Source organism: Labrus bergylta, chromosome 23 (assembly GCF_963930695.1).
Source record: "Labrus bergylta chromosome 23, fLabBer1.1, whole genome shotgun sequence".
Lineage (NCBI taxonomy): Eukaryota > Metazoa > Chordata > Actinopteri > Labriformes > Labridae > Labrus > Labrus bergylta.
Window position 1 is genome coordinate 12,777,090 of NC_089217.1, and position 22,978 is coordinate 12,800,067.

The 22,978-nt window shown below is 46.4% G+C and overlaps 2 protein-coding genes across 3 annotated transcripts; both read left to right on the forward strand.

Annotated features, from left to right (window-relative positions):
- The first annotated feature begins 1,919 nt into the window (after positions 1 to 1,919).
- Positions 1,920 to 5,110, forward strand: mrps33 (mitochondrial ribosomal protein S33). The gene is made up of 3 exons (XM_020644689.3): positions 1,920 to 2,082; positions 3,346 to 3,565; positions 4,092 to 5,110. Exons 2-3 carry the CDS (start codon positions 3,351 to 3,353, stop codon positions 4,195 to 4,197), a joined length of 321 nt encoding a protein of 106 aa, XP_020500345.1. The 5' UTR covers positions 1,920 to 2,082; positions 3,346 to 3,350; the 3' UTR covers positions 4,198 to 5,110.
- A 1,247-nt stretch (positions 5,111 to 6,357) lies between these two features.
- Positions 6,358 to 22,580, forward strand: braf (B-Raf proto-oncogene, serine/threonine kinase). Of its 2 annotated transcripts, XM_020644678.3 has the most exons (20): positions 6,358 to 6,539; positions 10,252 to 10,353; positions 10,511 to 10,798; positions 10,886 to 10,989; positions 12,130 to 12,232; positions 12,353 to 12,501; positions 13,120 to 13,239; positions 13,340 to 13,499; positions 14,078 to 14,117; positions 15,485 to 15,604; positions 16,745 to 16,881; positions 16,968 to 17,085; positions 17,198 to 17,282; positions 17,383 to 17,559; positions 17,651 to 17,697; positions 17,810 to 17,928; positions 18,019 to 18,150; positions 18,247 to 18,381; positions 18,785 to 18,938; positions 19,791 to 22,580. In XM_020644678.3, the coding sequence occupies exons 1-20, from the start codon at positions 6,384 to 6,386 to the stop codon at positions 19,811 to 19,813; spliced, it is 2,469 nt and encodes an 822-aa protein (XP_020500334.2). In that variant the 5' UTR covers positions 6,358 to 6,383; the 3' UTR covers positions 19,814 to 22,580. The 2 variants fall into 2 exon arrangements, with proteins under 2 accessions (XP_020500334.2, XP_065807442.1); XM_065951370.1 differs by lacking the exon at positions 15,485 to 15,604 and having other exon boundaries at positions 6,359 to 6,539.
- The last annotated feature ends 398 nt before the right edge of the window (positions 22,581 to 22,978 follow it).

Genomic DNA, 22,978 nt, shown 5'->3' on the forward strand with positions numbered 1-22,978 from the left:
AACTCAGGTGAGACCATGTGAATGTTAAACGGCTGTGATGAGATTTACAACAGGTGGGAGGACATATAGGGCGATGTCTAATTTCAGGAGGACTGCAGCGGATATTCTCCTGACCTTGCTGTTCACACATGCACCTCAAAGTGGGACGTGACGTAAAAAGAACGATGTGGAAGTGCCGGACAAAGAATATGTGTCTTTCTATCAATGCTACGTGTAGTTGAACAGAATCTCAATGTGAACTAAAGAGTGGAGAAGAACATACTGGAGAACAGGAAACACAATGCAGCAGGAGGAGGCTGGAAGAGAAACTCCAGGTGAAGAGAGAAACATTCAGCTGGTTGTGTTCACACATCACGCTCAGCATGAACACTAGTGTGAAAGCGCTTTATATTTCTTGTTTACACCTGGCTGCTAAACTAATTTCTCCTTGAAGACAATTAAATGAAGTGACCCCAAGTGTGACCCTCAATGACCACTGGGGCTGAAGCACCAAATTTTGTCCGTTCTTATTTAAATATTAAAGTTATAATAAACATTAGAAAACAACACATGGAGGCTTTTATTTTATTTCACTCACGGCAGTAAACACACCTGAGTTGTACCCTCACTCACAGCATGCTGACCCATCCCTTCAGAGTTGTTCTTGTTATACTTCCTGTCAGTGTGTGTCGCTCTGCAGCTGCAGGTGAACCTGTGAAAGTGTCCAGAAAAATCCACACCTGCAGTTCTCCGTTTCTGCATATCTGGCGCCCTCTGCTGTTTACAAACTGTAATGAGGTGATAAGATGAGACCAGTTTTCACGGAAACGTTTATCACTTACACTTTGAAGTTCTTCAGAATAAAAATGCTGCACACAAAGCAGAGTTAAAACAGAGATGTGGTTTTTTATTTCATAAACTGAGTCTTAATCCTGAGTCTAAATATTCAGAGTTTAATCATGAAAGTTTCTAATTTACGAGTTTGAAGATGAAAATTTAGATTTGACGATCGACAGATTATCTCAACTGCTAAAAAACAATGAGTGCCGTTTTGATAGCAAATAATAAGATCACTTAAACAGCCAATATTTAGGGGAATTGAGGAGATGAATATGACGACATGGGGGAGAGATTTGAAGAATTATTGAGGATCCTGAAATTATTCACACACATTTTTAAAACACTCTAAATGAACAAACAAACATAATTGGTCTTAATGTATCTTTGAATGTGTTGATTTAATTAAAAATAGATTCATACGACACAACATTTACATTTATGTTTGTATACTATTACACTCTTGGTTTGATTAAAAGAAGACTTCGATAAGAAGTCACCAGAACCAGTCGATTTTAAACCAATCTATAAATTATTCGTTAAGTTATTTCAGTCTGAATAAAGGTGGTGGATAGATTAAATAAAATGCCATCCTAAGCATGGTGTAAAGAGCTACAGAGCAGGGAACAAACTTCCGGTCTAAGGTAGGCATTAGCAGGCAGATGTTTCTATTTTATATCACGTACGTGTAAATGCGTCGAGTTTTCTCACCTTTAATCCCTGTAGGTTATTTGTAGCGGTCCATAATACGTCTAATAAATAAATAAAGATTTTATAAGCCACATACAACTTAAATAATATCGGCAAACTTTTTTTATATTTTCAAGATCTGGCAAAGGGGCGTTAACGGAACGGTATGTGAGAACTGTTACACATCGGACTCTTTAGAGCGACGGATATCCCTCCGGCGGTTAAATATATAAAAAATGACATGAAAACAGAATAAAAACTTAAAATGTCAACGTCAATCAAACCTTTATGACACATGATACATAAATGTGTAAGTAATATTATTTTTTAAAGTAAGCTTCCTAAGGAAAAGTCGTTTTTATCGCTAAACCGGAAGTGAAGGAAACTGGCCAATCAGGTGAAGGGAACTGTGTCATGCGCAGTGGAGTGTGTGATGGCCGTGTGGATAGTGAAGGTTAACGTTGGTCTTAATGTTTGTTGATTTAATCTGTTTTCATTCAGATTTTACTGCATTTAGAAACATTTTAACATCCTTACAGCAAAGATTAAACTCTGACTGACGGAATACAGACTCAGGTGAGAAGAAAATGTGAACTGTTATTATTGTTAACAGCTAAGAGCTACACGAAGAGTTGAGGGCTGTTTCACTTTATTATTCTATTTTCTTATGTTTCATATTTAACTTACGACTGTAAGAGATTCATGTTAGTGTGTTATCAGTTTAACCTGTTGTGTTTCGTGTTTTGGTATAATGATGCAGGTTAGTTTTTCATGTCAGAAAACACTTTGAAAATAACTTAAAACTCAAATTAAAACTCTGCTTAAGTCTTTTATATTCTGTCTTATATTCTCTAAGAAAATGTGCCAAAGAGGGATCTGTCCCCAGAGCTGTAACACAGATTCTGGTTGAAATTGTCTGTAGGTCCTGACAGAAATGAATAACTCATGTTCTCTGAAAAAGGAACAAAGAAAATCCGTCATCTGTAGCAGTTGTAATCCTGTAAAAACTTCAACCAATGTCTGCCACGAGGTACCAATCTGATGGACCAATCAGACGCCTCCCTGTCTCCCTGCTCGCTCTCTACCTCTTGCGTGCTCTAGCCCACACTCAAAGCGTTTCACCGATGACGGAGTTTATACTCTGAGTTTACTTACCGCTGAATGAGACGTGAGACGACGTAGTTTCTACACAATGCAAGAGATGAGCTGAGGTCCACTTCTGGAGAGACGGCGCTCGTGCATGTAAGGGAGGGGGGCGTGGCTTATGAGGGAGAGCGTCCTGATGCAGAGAACAGTTGGTCCTCATGCGCCCTGGACGTAGAGGACGGTGAGGCGGCGGTACACCAGGCTTCGGTGCTGTGGCTGCAGGCAGTTGGCGATGCTTAGCTCCACCTTAAAAAAAAAAAACAAATGTCCCAAAGAAAATAATGTGAATATCCTGTAGGTTGACTTAATGACTCATTAGCTTCTTGTTTCACCTCGCGATAGTTTATAAGTCCCGTGTGCACCTTCCTGTCAGCCCTTCAGGTTAGACGGAGATAAAATTAAAATCAGTACAGAAATGATCAAAGATATTTAGTGTTCAGGACGTGTGACCCTCTTCATTAAACACCTTCAGTGTTTTTATAATCACAGTTTATCTGTGTGGTCTGTTGAACCTGATCATGATAACATTGAAAGTCTGCATTGACCTCAAAGGCACCAAACTCCTCCCCCTCTTTTTGAGGAACGCAGACCCTTCCTGTTAGTCTGAGACTGCTGAAACAAAAATCAGCCGTTACTCCGTTTTAATTTGTTCTGTGAACGCTCTGTTTAATCCTCGTCTCCTCTCTGTTTCAGCGGTCATGGCCGGTCTGTCGAACTACGCCCTGCGGATGGCCAGACTGAGCGCGCAGATCTTCGGGGAGGTCGCCCGTCCCACAGACTCTAAATCCATGAAGGTGGTGCAGCTGTTCAGCGAGCCCCCCGTGGCCCAGAGGAAGGAGGTGTACGACTGGTACCCCCAGCACAAGATCTACTACGCCATGACCCAGAAACTACGCTTCATGGGTCTGTTCAGGTACGCAGAAACTAATGCTATACCGGCAGGTCAGGGTTCACACGAGCTGAACAGAAATGATGAGCCTGATATGTACTGTTAACAGGATCAGGATAAGAATCGAGGTTTACTGACGAGAAAGGAATTAGTTTGGGTGCTTTATGTTTACGTGCATCACTTCTATCTGAACCAGTTATTTTGCCCTCTTTCATCACCTTCTGGCCTCCACCACTGCTCACCACACCCACACACAGCTCCTGTCATGGTACCTACGACATGGCCTTCACACACATTGTGATTTATAGGTCAGTCGTGAAGAAAATCATTTCTTTATTTTAGAGACAGGACCGTGGATAGAGTCAGAGCTCAGAGAAAAGGGGGGAATGACAAGCGGGGGAGTAGCCACAGGTTGTATTGTCCCCGGGCTGTCAGCTTGGAGGACTGCAGGCGCCCTAACCATTAGGTTACCAACACCGCCTCTAAAAAGAATTCTAATCAGTGATTTCACGATGAAGTTCTTAATGCTTGTTTGTTTTCTTCCTCTCAGAGATGAACACGAGGACTTTAAGGAGGAGATGCATCGTCTGAGGAAACTGAGAGGGAAGGGGAAACCGAAGAAAGGCGAGGGGAAGAGAGCGGGGAAGAAGAAATGAGCTGCACTCGATCTGCTGTTCCGTCTCCACACAGGACTCATGTTTCTCTTGTGGTGTTTATGGAGGCGGACATCTTTGGACTAACGGGGGGAGGGGGGGGGGGTAGTCTGACACTTCTCTCTCCTGGCTGCAAATGAAACATTCTCTCTCATGTTTATTCCATAGTGATGGTTCACTCCTTTCATTATTAAAACCTGCTGGAGTTAAAAGTGTCAGAGGGTGAAACATAGACAGACGGTTTGATGTGAATTTGTGACGTTGATAAGCCGCTAAGATGATCGACAGAGTGAACAAACGAAGAAGAACTGAAGAATTCTTTCTCTTCCTTTATAACCTTAATGATGATCAGGATCCTTGCAGCTTCGTGTTCCTCGTGTTGATTTGGGAGGAAGTCGCTTCCTGTCGTCAGCTTAAGAGGAAAAGGATGTAAAGAGAGACAGACATGTTGTGATTTTCAAAATAAAAGCCACTTGAGAAATGTTACAAATCTCTTCCTGAGCTGAGATACATGTCGAGGAACGACGACACACTTCACAGATGTTTGTAATGTTTCATGGATTTATTTGAAGTCAACGTGAACGCTGAAGGTTTTCACATGGTCACAAAAAAAAACAGATTCAGGTCACTTCAATAAAAATTAGAACTATTTGTAAAGCTCTTTTAAAAACAAGCGTACGTAAGTGGTCTGACATGTGCAGAAAGAAACATAACAACAAAGAACCAGAACTCAAATAACCCGACAAACAATCCAACCAGCATCAGAACAGATTTCTGCTCTGTCTCTGGTCACTTCCTGTCCGCACCTGTGTGTCTGATCAGACTTAAAGCTTACTCTATGATGTTCGTCGCTTTGGATGAAAGCGTCTGATGATAAATTGTAGAAAAAGATAAATAAAAGTGGCTACAACCTGCAGCCTCAGCCTTTTGTTTGAGATCACAAGTTTCAAAAGTTAAGTTGCATCAAGCGGCAAAAACTGCAAAACACTCGGGGACGACTCAGCTCACACCTCACCTTTCACACAAAATGCCTCGTACAGCAACTTTCAAGACGACAGTTCCACTAGAAACAATTCTGCAGTTACAACAATCCCATGTTTGAAATCAAAACAACTTAGTTAACGTGTATAAGACTCATATAATGGGTCTGCTGTGGCTCAGTGGTAGAGTTGTCGTCTTTCAACATGGTCGAGTGTTTGATCCCCAGCTCCTGCAGTCAAATGTGTCCTTGGGCAAAACACTTAACCCCAAGTTGCTTCCTCTGCTTGTGTATGAACAGATGAGTTAATACTGATGGACTCTTTACACAGCGGCCTCTACCATCAGTGTGTGAATGTGTATGAATGGATAATACTGATGGACTCTTTACTCAGCGGCCTCTACCATCAGCGTGTGAATGTGTATGAATGGATAATACTGATGGACTCTTTACTCAGCGGCCTCTACCATCAGCGTGTGAATGTGTATGAAAGGATGAGTTAATGCCGATGGACTCTTTACGCAGCGGCCTCTACCATCAGCGTGTGAATGTGTAGGTGTGACCTTTGAGTCGTCGAGGTGCCCAAGACCTCCTCTTTAAGCGGACTCGGGCACGGTAGCCGAGTACGATACGTTTGTGTTCACCATGATCAAGTGAACCGTACTTTGAGATCAAGCAGACTCGGGTCTAGGCCCGGGTCCTTAATGTGAAACGCCCCTTAAATGTACTTACTTTTCTTAAAAGCCTCTGAATCCTTTTAAGAATGTCACACGTTTGTATTTTTATAACCGAGTGACGAGAAACTTTTTTATCATTGAATCTAAAATTAAATATTCGGACAATTGTCCTCTCAGGGCTTCTGTATAAAACACAGCATAAACATTTTACTTTATATTTAAGATATAATAAAAACATTTCAAAGTGTAAAAATACAAGTATACTTAAATCAATCAAACTAATGGATCAGATTAATTCTAAAATAAGCCAAATAATTAAACATATTTACTTTATAAAATCATCTAAGCATTAATTATAATATTTCAGTTATAAATAAACAGTAAAGCCCCCCCCCCCCTCCCTCGTTTATTCCCTCGTTTATTCCCTCTGTGTGTGTGTCTGTGTGCTCGCTGCTCTCTGTCGCCCCCTGCCGGCCTCCGCCTCTCTCTGCGGGCTCCTCTATTATTTTCCACTCAGTTTCTCGCAGTTTAAAATGGCGGCGTTGAGCAGCGCCGAGTCTCCACCGCCCGTCTTTAACGGAGACACCGAGGAGCAGGAGCCGGGCAGCGAGCGGGGCCTGGAGGAGCTGGGCGCCGGGCTGGAGGACTCCTGCACGGGGGGGATCCCCGAGGGTCCGCAGGATGAGGAGGTAAGCGCTCTGGCGGCGGGGAGCGGGGCTAAGCTGGGCAGTGGACCCGGGCTAGGAGAGGAGGTAATTGGATGTAAACGTTCAGGAAACACCGGCTGTAGCACGGATCAGGGGGGAGGCAGCGCGGAGGGGGGGGCGTGGGGGGGAGAGGCCGGAGCGTTGAGAGGTAACGGTTTATCTGAGCGGGGGGAGTCTGAGGAGCGAGGCCGGGGGGGGGGGGGGGGGGGGGGGGGGGAGGGAGAGAGGAGGAGGAGGAGGAGGAGGAAGAAGAAGAAGAGGAGGAGGAGGAGGAGGAGGAGGAGGAGGAGGAGGAGAGCGCTTTATCCGGGGTAGAGATGCTCGTTTCGGGCCTGCTTTATTCCTCCGCTCCTGCTCCGTTTGTCCAGCAGAAAGACTCACTGCAGCTGCAGCCTGGTGCGCCAACACACACACACACACACACACACACACACACACACACACACACACACACACACAGCAGTGTTGACGCAACAAACACACACACACCTTGTCGTTGAGTGTGTAACGTGCTCTCAGGTCCTCCTCAGAGGAGGTGAGGATGAGGATGGAGGAGGAGGAAGATCACTCAAGTCGTGCCTGTGTGATGTTCAGGTGTGAGGGAGCCATACGCACACACACACTGTGTGTGTGTGTGTGTGTGTGTGTGTGTGTGTGGCAGGTCAGAGGCCTCTCTCTCTCACAGTCTGTCCCATCAGCTCCAGTCTTCCCACTAACTCTCCTCCGTCTGTTTGAAGAATCATCTTTTTGTCTGTATTTATAAAACTGAACCTTTTACTAGGATTTAGAGATCGCCACTAACAGAGCTTCTGTAACTTTTAATAAGATGACCCTGCAACAAACCGAACCGACGATGCAGCAGAAAGAATCCTGATTTACTTGGTTAGTTTGTTCAAATAAAACTCATGACAAATACTGCGGTCGTCTAAACAGTTGATGCTCCAATTATTTTAAACACGGCGTGTTCTTAAACACAGCAAAACTTTAAATAAACTTCATAAGACAGGTGTGCAGGAGAGGAAACAATCCATCAATGTTTGGGTACCGAAGCAATCTAGTCAGCGTGCAGGAGTTTGTCTGCAAGTTTTCATCGTAAAGAAAACAAGAAATTACCAAAAATATTTGGCGCCTGGATCTTCCATCTTTGCCGTGGTATCGAACAGGATGATGAGATTTTTTTGGATTGTACTCGTGTTCACTCAGTGTTCCTTTAATTGTCTGTAAAGTTATCTCATTCCTCTGAGATGGATTTAATAGACAGCTTTATCTTCTGTCGCTGTCTGTGCAAGGCTCCTTTATATTTATATAACAGCGCCCTCGTGTGGCGGTGGCGGTCATTACAGAGATCTGGGGATTGATTGCTGACTATCTGAAAGCAGCTCTGTGGCTTGTTGCCAATAGTTACTCTAACCACCAAATGCATATAAAGTGACACTAGTAGAGTCCAGTAAAATCCTGCAGTTCCTCAAGTGTCCACTAGTGGCTGGCTGCAGAAGCACAGGAAGTCACATACACACCCATTCAGAAATCCTGTTTTTACAGCAGAGATGAACATGTTTACAGCCTGGTTCAAAAAACCAAATAGGTCTGATTAGCTCATGTCTCGATCGACACACACTGTACGGGGGGGGGGGGTGAATGTTTTGATGACTCATCAGTTTTGATTTGATGAAGGATAAGAGTTATTCACAATAAGGCGTGTAGCTGACCTGATTGACAGGTGGGCGCGGTGTAACGGTTTGTCAGAAGGCTTAAAACCTGCCTCAGACTCCAGCGCCCCCTGCAGGAACAGACAGGTGACAACACTCAGGCTTCAAACATTCATCTTTACAGTCTGTGGTCACATCTTGTGACTGTTGCAGGTTGTCATTTCTGTTTACCTTTTGCTGCTGAGTAAAGTTAACTTTAGTTTGTGCAGCAGCTAGCTGTGCTGTCTCGTGCTCGTGTGTTGATTGTCTTCTTTTAGTGTGTGGGGGCGGGATCTGTTTGCCTTATGACTGTATGCTGACATTGCTTGATAAAGCTCCTCAAATAATGTTACTGATTTTCTGCAAGTCCAATTCCTCAGCTAATGAATCGTTCTTAACTAGTTTGATTTTAAATTCAGCAAAATATAACATCAGAGGAAACGGCTTTACAAACATAACTTTGAAGGTTGATCCTTAAAGACCCTCATTCTGTGGGAAACACTGCCATCCAGTTAGTAACACAGTCCTGCAGTTATTACCTCCTCTGCTTAATTCTTTGAAGGCTAAAAAAAAGAAGATGCACAAAGTCACAACTTAAAGATCTCCGAAAACTGCGTTCAAACTCGTGCACACCGTCTGATCTGCAGAAATACATTTATTGACACGTTTTCGGTGACATTGCTTCTTCATGCTTTTAAAAGTTAGACAGCGTGAGTTTGCGTGCACATTTGTATGGACTCATTTTTATTCCTGAGAATGTGACGTCCCCAGTATCAGTGACGATCATGAACAGGAAATCCAAATGCTCGAGTGCTCTTATAACGTTACGATCTAACGGGCTAATCGTAGGTTGGGATTTTGGGGTGACACCTGGGGTGCCCATGCCACCCTTTGGACACCCCCCCCCCTTCACACCCCATGCACATTCATCTGGCCACGCCCCTGCACACAGCTTGTGGTTTCTTCGACTTTATTGAGAAACGGTTCCTGTTTGACTCCTCATCTATCAGGCACGTCGTGTGTGTGTGTGTGTGTGTTTCTGGTTGTGAGTCGAGTTCATCTTCCTGCCGAGTGATTTTTAGTTTGTATATTTCCTGATTTCAGTACGACTTCCTGTCACTTTAATCCTTCATTAATGATGTAAGCTGCTAACTGTTGTTCATGTCTAACCGTTCTAAGGATTTCTTTTAAGTCAGGAAGTGTTGGGAGGAGAGAGGGCGGTTTGACGTGCAGCAAAGGGTCGAGGTCACGCTGCGACCAGGACATACATCTTCTGTACATGGTTCCGCGTGACATAACCGCTAGGCTATCGGCGCTCCTGATTCAGTTTCTCTCAAGTAAAATGTGAAGCAAAGCTTGTGAGGCGAGCGGACATTTCTGCACATTGTTTGCAGGATGTAGGAGTGAATAAATGGAGTTTGTCGTTTTAAAACGCGCTCTGCTCCCTCGCTGGCTCAGCTGATCCCGTCCCTCCTCTGCATCAGTTCGACATGCTGAAGAGGACACGCCTCAATAAAAGTATGCTAAAAGATTAAGAGCTCATTTCCAACTTCCTGTCGAGCTAACGCGGCAAACCCCTCACGCGACCTCCTGTGAAACCTAAAGTGAAACCCTGGTCCCGCCTCGCTGTACGTCCTCATCCTCGCTGTACGTCCTCACGTCTTCTCGAGCAGAGGCCTGTTTGCCACTGGGGCGGCTGTGACTCAGTGGTAGAGCCGTCCTATCTCAACTGGAAGGTTAAAGGTTCGATCCCCAGCTCCTGCAACATGTCCGACGTGTCCTTGGGCAAGACACTTAACCCCAAATTGCTCCCGCTGCTTCGTCGGCGGCATATGGATGGATTAGTTACTTCTGATGGTCTCGCTACACAGCAGCCTCTACCATCAGTGTGTGAATGTGTCGGTGTGACATGCGGCGTTAAAGCGCTTTGAGTCCATTTATTGCTGGAAACTCTGAATTTGTTTATAAACATGTTTTTTTGTTTGTTTGTTTGTTTCCCTGCACAGATCTGGAACATCAAACAGATGATCAAACTGACACAGGAACATTTAGAGGCTCTCCTGGACAAGTTCGGAGGGGAACACAACCCTCCGTCTATTTACCTCGAGGTGAGACGGGTCACGTTTAAACTGATATATATTTATGGAGAAATCAAATCTTCATTGGTTCACACTCTCTGCTGCTCCTCACACTCTCCATCCTCATTTTCCTCATACTCTTATTCTTCCTCTTCCTCCTCGTCCTCGTCCTCCTCATCTCCGTCAGGCGTATGAGGAGTACACCAGTAAGCTGGACGCCCTGCAGCAGAGGGAGCAGCAGCTGCTGGAGGCGATGGGGAACGGGACCGACTTCCTCTGCTCGCCTTCTCCCATGCCCGCTCTGCTGGAGGTGAAGATGGGGGGATGTGGGGTCGGAGGGGGGGCTCAGGCCTTCCCCTCGGCCCCCAACACCTTAGCTGTCCTGCAGACCCCGATCGACGCCAGCAGAGCCAACCCCCGCTCCCCACAGAAACCCATCGTCAGGGTCTTCCTGCCCAACAAACAGAGGACGGTGGTACGTTGATGACCTCGGCGTAGATGTAATGATCGTTATGTATTTCCGTTCAACGTATTCCACTGAATGTTGTCGTGATGCGTTCAGGTACCGGCCCGCTGTGGGATGACTGTGAGGGACTCGTTGAAGAAAGCTCTGATGATGCGAGGCCTCATCCCAGAATGCTGTGCGGTCTACAGGATACAGGACGGGTACGTCTCTCACTGACACACGCTGCACTGCAGACTAAAGCTGTCATCTCATCTTTTCAATCAAACATCTTGGAACAGATTTAGAACATCACACGGTAAGGCTCGACCGCATTCGACCAACCCCCACAACGCCACGCCCTGCTGTTACTTTATTATAGTGTATCAATTTATGAGCCTAAAACCTGTTGACGATCCTAAAGGGAGGAAGATTTTTTAAAATATTATTCAACAGAAACACAAGTCTGTTAACTTGATCAGGATCGAATGCAGCTATTTTTAATTTGCAACACATACCTGCTGAAGTGAAAACCCGTTCAGAGCGCACAGACGCTCCTGGTACACAGATACTTGCGAGCCAGCTTGGAGAGTTGCAGGTTTGCAGCCCATGTCGCTCCAACAATCAGTGAGCTGCTTTCTGTAGAGAGACGAGTCTCCTGTTGCTTTTGCCAGAACATAACTGTCTTCATTTACTGAGGTCAAGAGTGCATTCAAGAGTCAAGTCACGCTGAGAGCGCCCTCTGCTGGATCAAACTACAATCTACCCCCCCCAGGTTTGAATGAATGTTTGAACCTTGAATGAAAACGGACAGTCGTACTGCAGACGGAGGGTTATAATGTTCTAAAGAGAAGGTTTTACAAAGGCTGGAAGTTTGGAAAATAATGAATTTATGCAGAGTTTGCTTCATGCACAAAATCAGAGATTTAATCCAGAACACATCAAATCCTCTCTGAGGTCCTCAGATCGAGTCAAATCTGCCAACACTATCCTGATACCCTGTATGAGGGACATGTTGTGTGTTACGCTCTGTAAAGACGTAAACCAGAGAAGAGCTGCAGAGATCACACTGTGGAGGCCGAGCTGACTTACTCGTCCTCGTTTTAGGTGAAAGTCGATGTTTTTATGAGATATAAACATGAAGACGGTAATGCAGACGAGTAGAATTATTGTATTGGTAACTTAAAAACTGCAGCAGTCTGTGAAAAAGGTTTTGGTTCAGTCGTGTGTGAGCGTCTCTGTGATGACGACAGAAGGTTGAACTGTTGTCATGTTTCATGTCTGCATGAATCTCTGCGTGGTGTTTGAACGAGCAGCTTTGTGAAGTACACACAGCTGTGGTCAGCGTGCGCGTCTTGTTTCAGAGAGAAGAAGCCGATTGGCTGGGACACAGACATCTCCTGGCTGACGGGAGAGGAGCTGCATGTGGAGGTGTTGGAGAACGTGCCGCTCACCACACACAACTTTGTGAGTGCTCAGAGGTTCACATCATGACGCATTACATTTCGATTTTTCTCTCAGCCTGACTCTGTTTCTAAATGTTTGGGTGCGTTGTTGATTTTTTTTTTCTTTTTCTTGGATTGACAGGTGAGGAAGACGTTCTTCACGCTGGCCTTCTGTGACTTCTGCAGAAAGCTGCTGTTCCAGGGTTTCCGCTGTCAGACCTGCGGATACAAGTTCCACCAGCGCTGCAGCACCGAGGTCCCGCTCATGTGTGTCAACTACGACCAGCTCGAGTGAGTCCCACACACACACACACACACACACACACACACGGCACGCTGATCTACTTTCATGACGTCTTAGCAGGTGTTCAAACCTGTTAAACTGTTTGAGACCGCATGTTTTAAAACGATGCAAGAGTAATACAGTTTTGCCTTTATTAGACAGGACACCTGAAGAGATAGACAGGAAGTGTTTGGAGGAGAGAGAGAGTGGGTGGGTGGGTGGGGGGGTGACGTGCAGCAAATGGGCCGGATGTCGGATGGGAACCCACGTTGCTGTGTCGAGGACTATAGCCTCTGAACATCGGGCGCCCTGCAATCTCTCCTTTAATGATCGATAGTGTCACAAAGTATCAAAACTAGAAGAAAAAAAACGTCAGATTTTTAACAAACAGGGGCGAAAAAAAACGTTGCAAAACTTAGCATAGAGCTGTCTGTGTTTGGGGTCGCTAGAGATTGGTGAAATCTAAGTGGGGTCATGAGACTGACAGGGTCGGGAACCTCTAGAGGACAGATCGATGCAGGACTCTGAGGGTTCGGTTTGTTGTAAAGTAGTGAACTGTAAAGACATCCATGTATGAACGTGTTGAAGCTCCTTGTATCTATAACTGAAAGATGTTTGTTCTGCAGCTTGTTGCTCGTGTCCAAGTTCTTCGAGCACCACCCGTTCACCCAGGAGGAGGTCTCCTCTGAGGGGACCACCCCTGTGTCCGAGGCCTGTCCATCCCTCCCCCCGTCCGACTCCACCGGGTCAGTCCTCCTCTCTTTGATCATTCAGCATCGTGTGCTTTAAACCATGCAGACAGCTTCCCTGTGAGTGAAACTAGTGACACCTTTTTCATTTCCTCAGGTCGATGTGCCACGCCACTGTGTCCCCGTCCAAGTCCATACCCATCCCGCCCAGTTTCCGGCCCAACGAGGAGGACCACCGCAACCAGTTTGGTCAGCGGGACCGTTCGTCCTCGGCCCCAAATGTTCATATCAACACCATCGAGCCGGTCAACATCGACGTGAGTGTACGCCCTCTCTCACCCTGTTACAAAACATGGCGGCTCCTCCGGTTTTTACCTGTTCTGTGTCAGGAGTACGGTCTGCAGGAGATGTGAACGCAACCGTGCTCCAACGGGGAAGAGGACCGCTTTATGACCTAATTCGAAACGGCTCCTGTCGCTTTTAAAACCATCTTATCCGCACGGCGCGGCCTGTTTCGTCCTCTGAGCTGCACGGTAGACGTGGACGCAGGAAGAGGATCGATGTTGGCGTCTCAGAAATAACAAAAAAAACATCCACAGTTAGCAGGATGGACTCAGCAAGCGAGAGGTTACCATGGTTACTTCTCCCTCTTTCTGCTTCTTGGTGAATTTGCAAACCAACTTTGTGCATTCTGCCCCCTGCTGTTTCGGACTGTGTACATACATGTTACTGATGTGAAGGCAGACCAGCAGGGGGTGGGGGGGGGTCTGGGGGAGCAGGAGCAGGGGGCACGGTGCGAAACAATCGTGCCTGATGTGAAAATGCCCTGAGAGTTTTTCTCCAGCAAACACTGAAATGAATATGAAATGATTTCTCCGTCTTGTTTCCTTCTCAGGACCTGATTCGGGATCAGGGCTTACCGAGGTCAGACGGAGGTAAGGGTCACTGACGCAGATTTCTGGATCATTCTGTGGCTTTTTTTTCCCACCATCCCGCGTCTGCGTGCTCTGGTCTTATGTGTGTGTGTGAAGTTCAGTCAGCTGTGTTTTAGATCTGCACCCGAACACTCACTGAGGGCAGATTCACTCGGCAGACCTCGTTCACTGAAACACTCACAGTCACAGTTCAGTTAGTCGGCACATTTCAAAACCACCTCAGTCGACCGGAGAGATTCTCAAAAAAAAAAATAGATAAATTTAAAAAAAGGGATTAAGAATCAAAAGAGGGGAAGACATCTGTGAAGGTGAAACATCAGGAGGGGATTTAATGGTCTAAAATGATTGGATGACATGCTTTGGATTAGAATATTGACTTCATCATGTTTTCTTCTCCTGGTAGTTTTTGGTGTTTTTCGCTGACTTCAGTTTTTTAACTTCAGAACGTCGATGCTAACTCACTCAGAGGGAAACATTGAAGAACAAACCATCAGCTGGTGCCGACAGAATCAACAATAATAACATATTTCCAAAACCAGTCGACAGCAACACGAGAATTATTCACTGAACGCACACCTCTCAGGACGAACGTTTCAGCCCCGTCCAAGGCTTACTAAATAAATTTGTATTCAAATTTTTAAAAAAAACTGACGTAGACGGCGTGTCTGTAACTCTGCTTCCTCCGTGGATATTCTACAGAAACTCCTTAACCCAGGGGCGACGCTGTACAAGTTCAGGCCCGTTTAGAACCCGTTAATGAGCCGTAGACTGGATTTTGAAGACGCACGTCACGACCCGATCTGCTGCTGTGCCCGACCGGTCGTATTATTTCCTGATGATATGAAATGAACGTGTGATCGATTGTGTTTCAAAAGTCGTTCTAATGGAGAATTCGTCTAAATCTTCGAATTCAGGAAAGCTCTTAAGTACCGAACGAGTTCAAATATCAAGTTTAAGATTTAAAAATAAACGAAGTCAGCGATAAATCCAAGCTGTGACCATGTCATGAATAACAAAGAAGATGTTACTAATCAGAACTGAACAGGAAACAAACTAGCTGAACACAAGCTAAGCTAAGCTAACCGCGTCCTTCTTCAAGCTCCATTGTACAAGGTTTTATCATCTTCTGACCAATCAGCAGACAGAGGTGTTTGTTCAATGAATGCTGTTTATCTTCACGTTAAACTGTGTGAGACCTGCAGAGACACGCTGACCGACACTGCGAGCTAACATGCTAACATGCCAACATATTCAGGTGTAGCCAGCAGTTCTCTCCATCCATCAGCTGTAGGTGTAGTCAGGAGTTGGAGGTGCGAGGGGCAGAGGGAGTAGCAGTGATGGTCTGTCTGTTTCTCTTTGCCCTGCAGCCCCCCCGAACCACCCCGCCCGCTGCTTGAGGAAGCACCGAACACGGACCTCAAGCCCCCTCCTATACTCCTACCCCAATGACATAGTGTTTGATTTTGAGCCCGAGCCTGTTTTCCGAGGTAGTTAGGCCTCTGTGTGTTTCTGTGTCCTCCATTCACCCTGAACCACACCTGAACCCCACACCCCCCACATCCCACCCCCTCCCTGTGTCACTGTGTGCCCACCCCCCCCCCGCCACACACACACCTCTCTTTACCCCTCTATGTCCTCACCTGCTCTCTGAACACACCGACACCTCACAGAGACGTCACCACTGATCAGACACATGCCTTCCATTGGATGCCGCTTTCATGTCTTCATTATTGATTTAAAAAAAAATATGATTTTGGATGATGATGGGGAGATTAAAAAAAAAAAAAAAAAAATCGGATGCCGATATATCAGCCGATATCTATCTTGGATCTGTAGAGATAGAGAAACACATTTCATTTCAGACACAGTTATCAAACACTTTATAAAGATTTAGAATGAAGACAGGATGATCACTGAGCTGGAAAGTAACTGAGCATGAACGTGCATCACCGCTCGACACTTTGCAGTGTGATGATGCTTGTTGTAATCCGTATAGCGCCCTCTGCTGGTGACAGAGAGCTGCTAGTGTATTCTGTTTGACTGGCGAGACTCGGAGTGTAGTTTTATTTAAAGTTTAAATTTAACAACAATGTGCGACAATCAGTCAATCAATAGATTCATCAAATCAACTAACCCAGTAGGGGGCGTAAGACTTCATCTCAAAGGGCCTAGAGACTAAAACCTTGTGACCAACAGAGCCAATCAGAGGAGGCGTTCTTTGTAAGAATTCTGCCTGTCGGGGTTAACGCCTTACTCACAACGTGTCGCATTTATCGTGAGATTGTTTGTCCCTTAAGGAGCGCCGTAGCTGAGCAACAGCACTGAGCGCAGCGTCTCCCCGTAACCACACCTTCGATAACTCACTTCTTGTATTTCAAAATAAAATTACCTTTTTATCCCAACAGGAAGTAAAGTACCCGATAGCTTAAGGCAGTAGGAGATTACAAAATAAAAGCATAAAATAAATGCTTTTTTAAATTAATCGTGACATCCAACACACCCCTCACCTCACCTCTGCATGTGACCACACACACACACACACACACACACTTTCACCTCCTTTATTTCCGGCGTACTCTTCCCACTCACCTCTCGTCTTCTATCGTTTCCCGTCTCTCCTCCTCCAGGCTCGACCACGGGGCTGTCGGCCACGCCCCCCGCCTCTCTACCTGGCTCTCTGACCAGTGTGAAGGTCCCCCAGAAGTCGCCATGCCCACAGAGGGAGCGCAAGTCGTCGTCCTCGTCCGAGGACCGCAATAAGATGGTGAGAGATGTTTCAGACATGACGAATATGTTCCCGAGGTTTCTTTTCTCGCCCGTGTTTGTGCTGACGAGTGTCGTGTTTATCAGAAAACTCTGGGGAGGAGGGACTCGAGCGACGACTGGGAGATCCCCGAGGGTCAGATCACTCTGGGTCAGAGGATAGGGTCTGGATCCTTTGGGACCGTCTACAAGGGAAAGTGGCACGGTAAGATAAAAATGTGATGAGGTTACCTTTACGTCTGATGTAAGAAGTGAATCCTTTAACCTGGATGAGCTCTGACGCTCTGTGTCTGAAATGTTCCCCCGTCTGCTCTCAGGTGACGTTGCAGTGAAGATGTTGAACGTCACCGCTCCGACGCCTCAGCAGCTTCAGGCCTTTAAGAACGAAGTGGGAGTCCTCAGGTAACGCCTTTAACGTCCTTTTTATATGGTGTTTCACCTGTACACTGAGCTCCTGCGGCTCTGTGGTCTGACTTCCCCCGTCTGTGTGTGTCTGCATCAGGAAAACACGTCACGTCAACATCCTGCTGTTCATGGGCTACACCACCAAGCCTCAGCTGGCCATCGTGACGCAGTGGTGCGAGGGCTCCAGCCTGTACCACCACCTGCACATCATCGAGACCAAGTTCGAGATGATCAAGCTGATCGACATCGCCCGGCAGACGGCGCAGGGCATGGAGTGAGTTAATCCTGACTGATGCTGCAGGATGATGTCACACTTTAAGCTGAGAGAGTCACTGAACGCCTGTCCTCTTCTTCTTCTCTTTCAGTTACCTGCACGCCAAATCCATCATCCACAGAGACCTGAAGAGCAACAGTATCCTTCTGTCGCACTTGAACTCCTTATTCATCTTATTTCTTATGCATTTTTAACCCTCAAAGAACAAGGAGTGGAAGAAGAGTGTTTGCCTTGACCTCCGCCCTCTCAGATATTTTCCTCCACGAGGATCTGACGGTGAAGATCGGAGACTTCGGTCTGGCCACGGTGAAGTCTCGCTGGAGCGGCTCGCACCAGTTTGAGCAGCTGTCGGGCTCCATTCTGTGGATGGTGAGTCGTCTGATTTTGAGCGAAACAAATAAAAAGTATGAAGAAGAGTCGTGATGAGACGGTTTGTGTGCCCTGCTCTCTGTCTGTCAGGCTCCCGAGGTCATCCGGCTGCAGGATAAGAATCCGTACAGCTTCCAGTCGGACGTTTACGCCTTCGGTATCGTTCTGTACGAGCTGATGTCCGGCGCTCTGCCGTACTCCAACATCAACAACAGAGACCAGGTACGGCCTCAGACGTGTCAGACCCCCCCCCCCCCCCACACACGTTACTGTCACGTGTTCCCCACAGTCAGAGAAATACTCTTTCTCCTCCCACAGATCATCTTCATGGTGGGGCGGGGTTACCTGTCTCCTGACCTCAGCAAGGTGCGCAGCAACTGTCCCAAAGCCATGAAGAGACTGATGGCCGACTGTCTGAAGAAGAAGAGGGAGGAGAGACCTCTGTTCCCACAGGTGAGCCCCCCCTTCTACAAGGTGGTCTTCATGTGTGACGGAACCTGTGAGTCAGCATGCACACAGTGTTCAGCGTCAGTCTGTGACTCCTGTGAGGCTTCCAGTGTTTGAGGTTTCAGTCCTCGCACGCCGTCATGTCATCGAGTCACCAACGTCTCCGTGCAGACGATGATGTCATTAAAATATTCTGTTAGGAATCAGATTTAAAACAGTCTCTCTTCACAACATGTTTGTTTATTTAATCTGCTGTCTGTGACTTTCCCTTCGGTCTCATGAACTCACAGGTTTAATTAAATGGATGAGTTGATCATTTCCACTAGCAGGGGGCGTCAGAGGTTTACGAACAGGCTTTTGTTTAATCCTGACTGTTGACCTCTCTGCTGTGTGTGTGTCCGTCCGTCAGATCTTGGCGTCCATCGAGCTGCTGGCTCGCTCCTTACCCAAAATCCACCGCAGCGCCTCAGAGCCGTCGTTAAACCGAGCCGGCTTTCAGACCGAGGACTTCAGCCTGTACGCCTGCGCTTCACCCAAAACCCCCATCCAGGCCGGGGGCTACGGTGAGATGCAACACACACACACACACACACACACACACACACACACACACACACACACACACACACACACACACACACACACGCTTGTATTCACAGTTGCTGTGAGGAGCTACATCTGTTGTTACCCATCCAGTCCAGACTTAAATATTTAAGAAAGGTGTTAAAGGAACAATAGGTAGGAATTTGGTTCGGTGTGCTTTGGCGCCCACCGAAGGTATCTGAGTGTAACTGCACTGTGCTGGTAGCTCCTCCCCCTCATTGACAGCGCGCATGTGTTGACAAGCAGAGGGGCGGTGATCAGGTTCAGTGATATAACCTGTCTGCTAGTGTCTACAGCCCGTTGTTTGTGGAGTATGTGTATTCAACTGTTACCATGACGACTGTAGGCCCATATACTCCCATCATTCAGTCTCTCCTGGACAGATGTTGAAGGTCATCTTTATGTTTGTGTCTTGCTGCTTTTAATCTTCGATTTGGACTTTAAAGCCGAGCGACCTCTGAAGGAGAGCTGCCTTTATCTTATCAAAGCCTGCAGCAACAGCCGGCTGGTAAAAGGGGCCGGGCCTTAAAATGGGAGGAGCTTTTATTCGAAGTTTTACGGTACCTGTTCTCCTGACAGTCTGATTTGTTTTTGGAATATCGAGAACAAAAGAGCATCCAATCATGTAAGCAATCCGAAGTCACATGTGAGATGTTTGTTCATGTTCACATCTGAGACATCATTTTAATTCACCACCACGATCACTGAGGACATGATGGTTTTCTGCAGCACAGTGTGAATCCTAACTCTCTCTCTCTCTCTCTCTCTCTCTCTCTCTCTCTCTCTCTCTCTCTCTGTTTTTTTCTCTTCAGGGGAGTTTTCAGCGTTTAAATAAGATCTGCAGATCTCTTCAGTCCGTCCCTCTCCACCTCTCTAAAGTCTCGTGTCCATGCGGTGGATTCATCCATTTCTGAACAAACAAAGAATGTGCTTTTTTTTCTTCCTCTGTCCACCTGAAGGGGGCAGTGTCACCCCACCGTCCTCCAACAAACAGACACTGACCAAAAACTGAATTAGAAAAACACTCCGAATAAAAGACCTTCAGACGAGACGACGGGAAAGATAAACTACACGACCTAAAGATTTCACCACCAGACGAGTTTGAGGAGGAGACGCCTGCTGCCTGCTGGAGGGAGCGCGAGGAGGAGGAGACGTCACTCCCTGTGCGAGGAAGCCGGTTCATCCGCGGGGCCGCTAGCGGCACTTTGAGCGAGGGCCAGGCGTTAGCCGGGTCCCGAGAGGAGCTGGATAGTTCACCCTGAAGGAGGACGACTTGAACGAGACATTTTCTTTTTTTTTCCTTTGTTCTCATGTTACAGATGGGAGCGAGCAGCTGCTGCTCGCCGCCAGCTTTTCTGTTCCTTCTGCAGCACAAGCCTTCGCTTTTTTTTGTCTTTACGGGCCGACCGAACCCTGCGTTTTCCCTTTTTTAATCCCACACCTGAGCCGAACAGCAGCTGAAAGTTTGAGCTCTCTCGACCTTCTCGCAGCCTCCGTGTGGAAGATGGAGGAGAGTTTTTTTTTTTTTGTTTGTTTTTTTTTTTTAGTCTGGAGCGTTTCTTTTGGAGGATAAAAGCTGATTGGTTCGTTCTAGCGTTGCTGTCCAGCGTTTACACTGAGCCGAGGAGCGTGTACAGGACCCGCCTTCTCCACGTGCATGTTGTGTCACTTTTCTTTCTCGCTCCTTTGGCTTTAATATTTGCACTCCGCTTCTATCGGGGACGTCATCGTCTCGGCTGCAGACTGACGGCTGCAGCGTTTCCTGCTGATTGGACGATTCCCACCTTTAAGTTTTCACACACACACACACACACACACACACACACACACACACACACACACACACACACACACACACACACACACACACACACACACACACACACACACACACACACACACACACACACGTGCTCCGGTACTCTTCATTCCAGCGTGTTCAGGGCCGGGCGTGTTGATTCCAGGTTAATTCTGTTCTCGTCGATGTTTGCCTTTTTTCTGTACAGGCAGGCCTGCACATGTTGACTTATTTATGAGCTTCTTTTGATTTTCGCTCTTTCTTTGGACGCTTGTTTTCGTCTTTTTGGACTCGTGTACTTGCACTTTGTGGAGATGGATCGACGCAAACGAGCGACTTGCCTTTTCCTTTTTTTTTTCTTTTTTTAAATGGAGGAATAGATCGTGACACGCAGAGCTGACGATCCAAACTCCAGTTTCTGATGCTTAGAGCATGAACGTATCATGGTGCATTCAGGAGCCTGACGCTGGAGCATGCACGTATCGTGGTGCATTCAGGAGCCTGCTGTGGAGCTTGAACGCATCGTGGTGCGTTCAGGAGCGTCCAGCTGCAGCAGCGTCCATCCAAACTCTGACTGTCTGATTTTTGTCTTTCATCGGGGTCATGTTCGTCTCTCCATCATTCACTAGACCTCAAGGTGTTCATTCAGCTCGTTAGCACAGTTCAAAGGTCAGGGTCGGACTGAGACTCTTCTACATATCAGCCGCCGTCACGATGACGACGATCATTAAAAATCCAGCTTCAGACGAGGTTTTAAAAACGAGTGTTTGAGATAAAACCTTTTGAAATTTAAACTCTGAAGTTTTGGAGGTAAATACGCTGCTCGCCTGTCGGTTCAATACGAGTCGAGTAAGAATGAAACTCAGAGCGAGGAGGATCCGGTCTGATGACATCATTTGACGCTTTTTTGTCTCTCGGAGGCTAAAGTCCAGAAATGTTTTTTCTAAATTCACACTCAAGCAGATTTAGATTTATCGTCAGACTGAATTTGTCTTAAGAACAAAAGAGAACGGACGTTAAAGGTTGAGCCTGTGTTCACCAAACGTGTTTTTTTTTTTTCCAGAGTGCTCTGCCTTTTTTGTGCTTCTGCGCCGCGCCGCTCCAGGACCGATTTAGAGTCGAGATGAAAGTCTTGCAGCTGCTTGAATCCGTTGACCTCCACTGACCTCGTGCAGCTGAAACGTTAGAGATCTCTAAACAAATATGTAATCGTTTGACAGCTCTTAAAAAAATATCAAGGCGAGTTAGTAGAGTAATCTAAGGTGTTCAGTTGAGGTAAGACGTGGCCTTCATCCTCCTCCACGGACTCCGATATCATCGTCATCATCATCAGAGACGTGAAGTCTCCAGAGCGCTGTATTTATCCTCCTCATAGATCTTTAATTTATCAGACAGATATCATCTTCATTCTGTTCAACCTTCTTCTTCTGTAACATTCCCGTCTCCTCCTCTTCCCTGCCTGCACCCTCCTCTTCCTCACTCGACCATGAAGAACTTTCAGAGATTTTAGTTTCCTTTGTTGTTGTTTTTTTGTTCCTGTTGTAAATATGTGTACAGATGAAATCCTGTCAGTTTGCTAGGAGGCATGGAGACTACAAAATGTAACAAACTATAAAGTGTTGAGAACCGAGCGAGCGAGAGAGCGACCGACCGAGAGAGAGAGAGAGAGAGAGAGGCGTTTTTTGATGAGACAAACAGTTGGCGTGTAAAAATATTTAAGGCTGTATCATACGGAGAAAAGAGCTTAATGTATTTGTTGTGAATATGAAAAACTGATATATTAAAGAAGTGCATGAAAACTGTAGTCTGCCCCATGTGTTTTATTGAGTGTGTAGGAAGATTAACGACCACAAGGGGGCAGCAAACCACAGACGAGAACATCTGCAGATTCACAGCACACACACCAGGCCCGCTCCCAGACCTGAATGACTTAAGAGTGACTGAGATTTTAGGGGGTGCAGCCAGAGGCGCTGCTTGTGAACAGGCAACTGCTGGGGGCCCCCAGACCAGTAGGGGGCCCCCCCCAACTGCTGACAAACTTTAAACCACTTTAAATCTGCACATTTTGAAATGACAGTAGGAACCCTCCTTAAGGGAGCCCCATCTGACAGGCATTCACTCTCAATGCCCTGCTAAGCGTTGCCTGCGTTATTGCTGTGTGGGAGTGATTAAAGAAAGAGGAGGTGGGAGGGGCCCCAACAG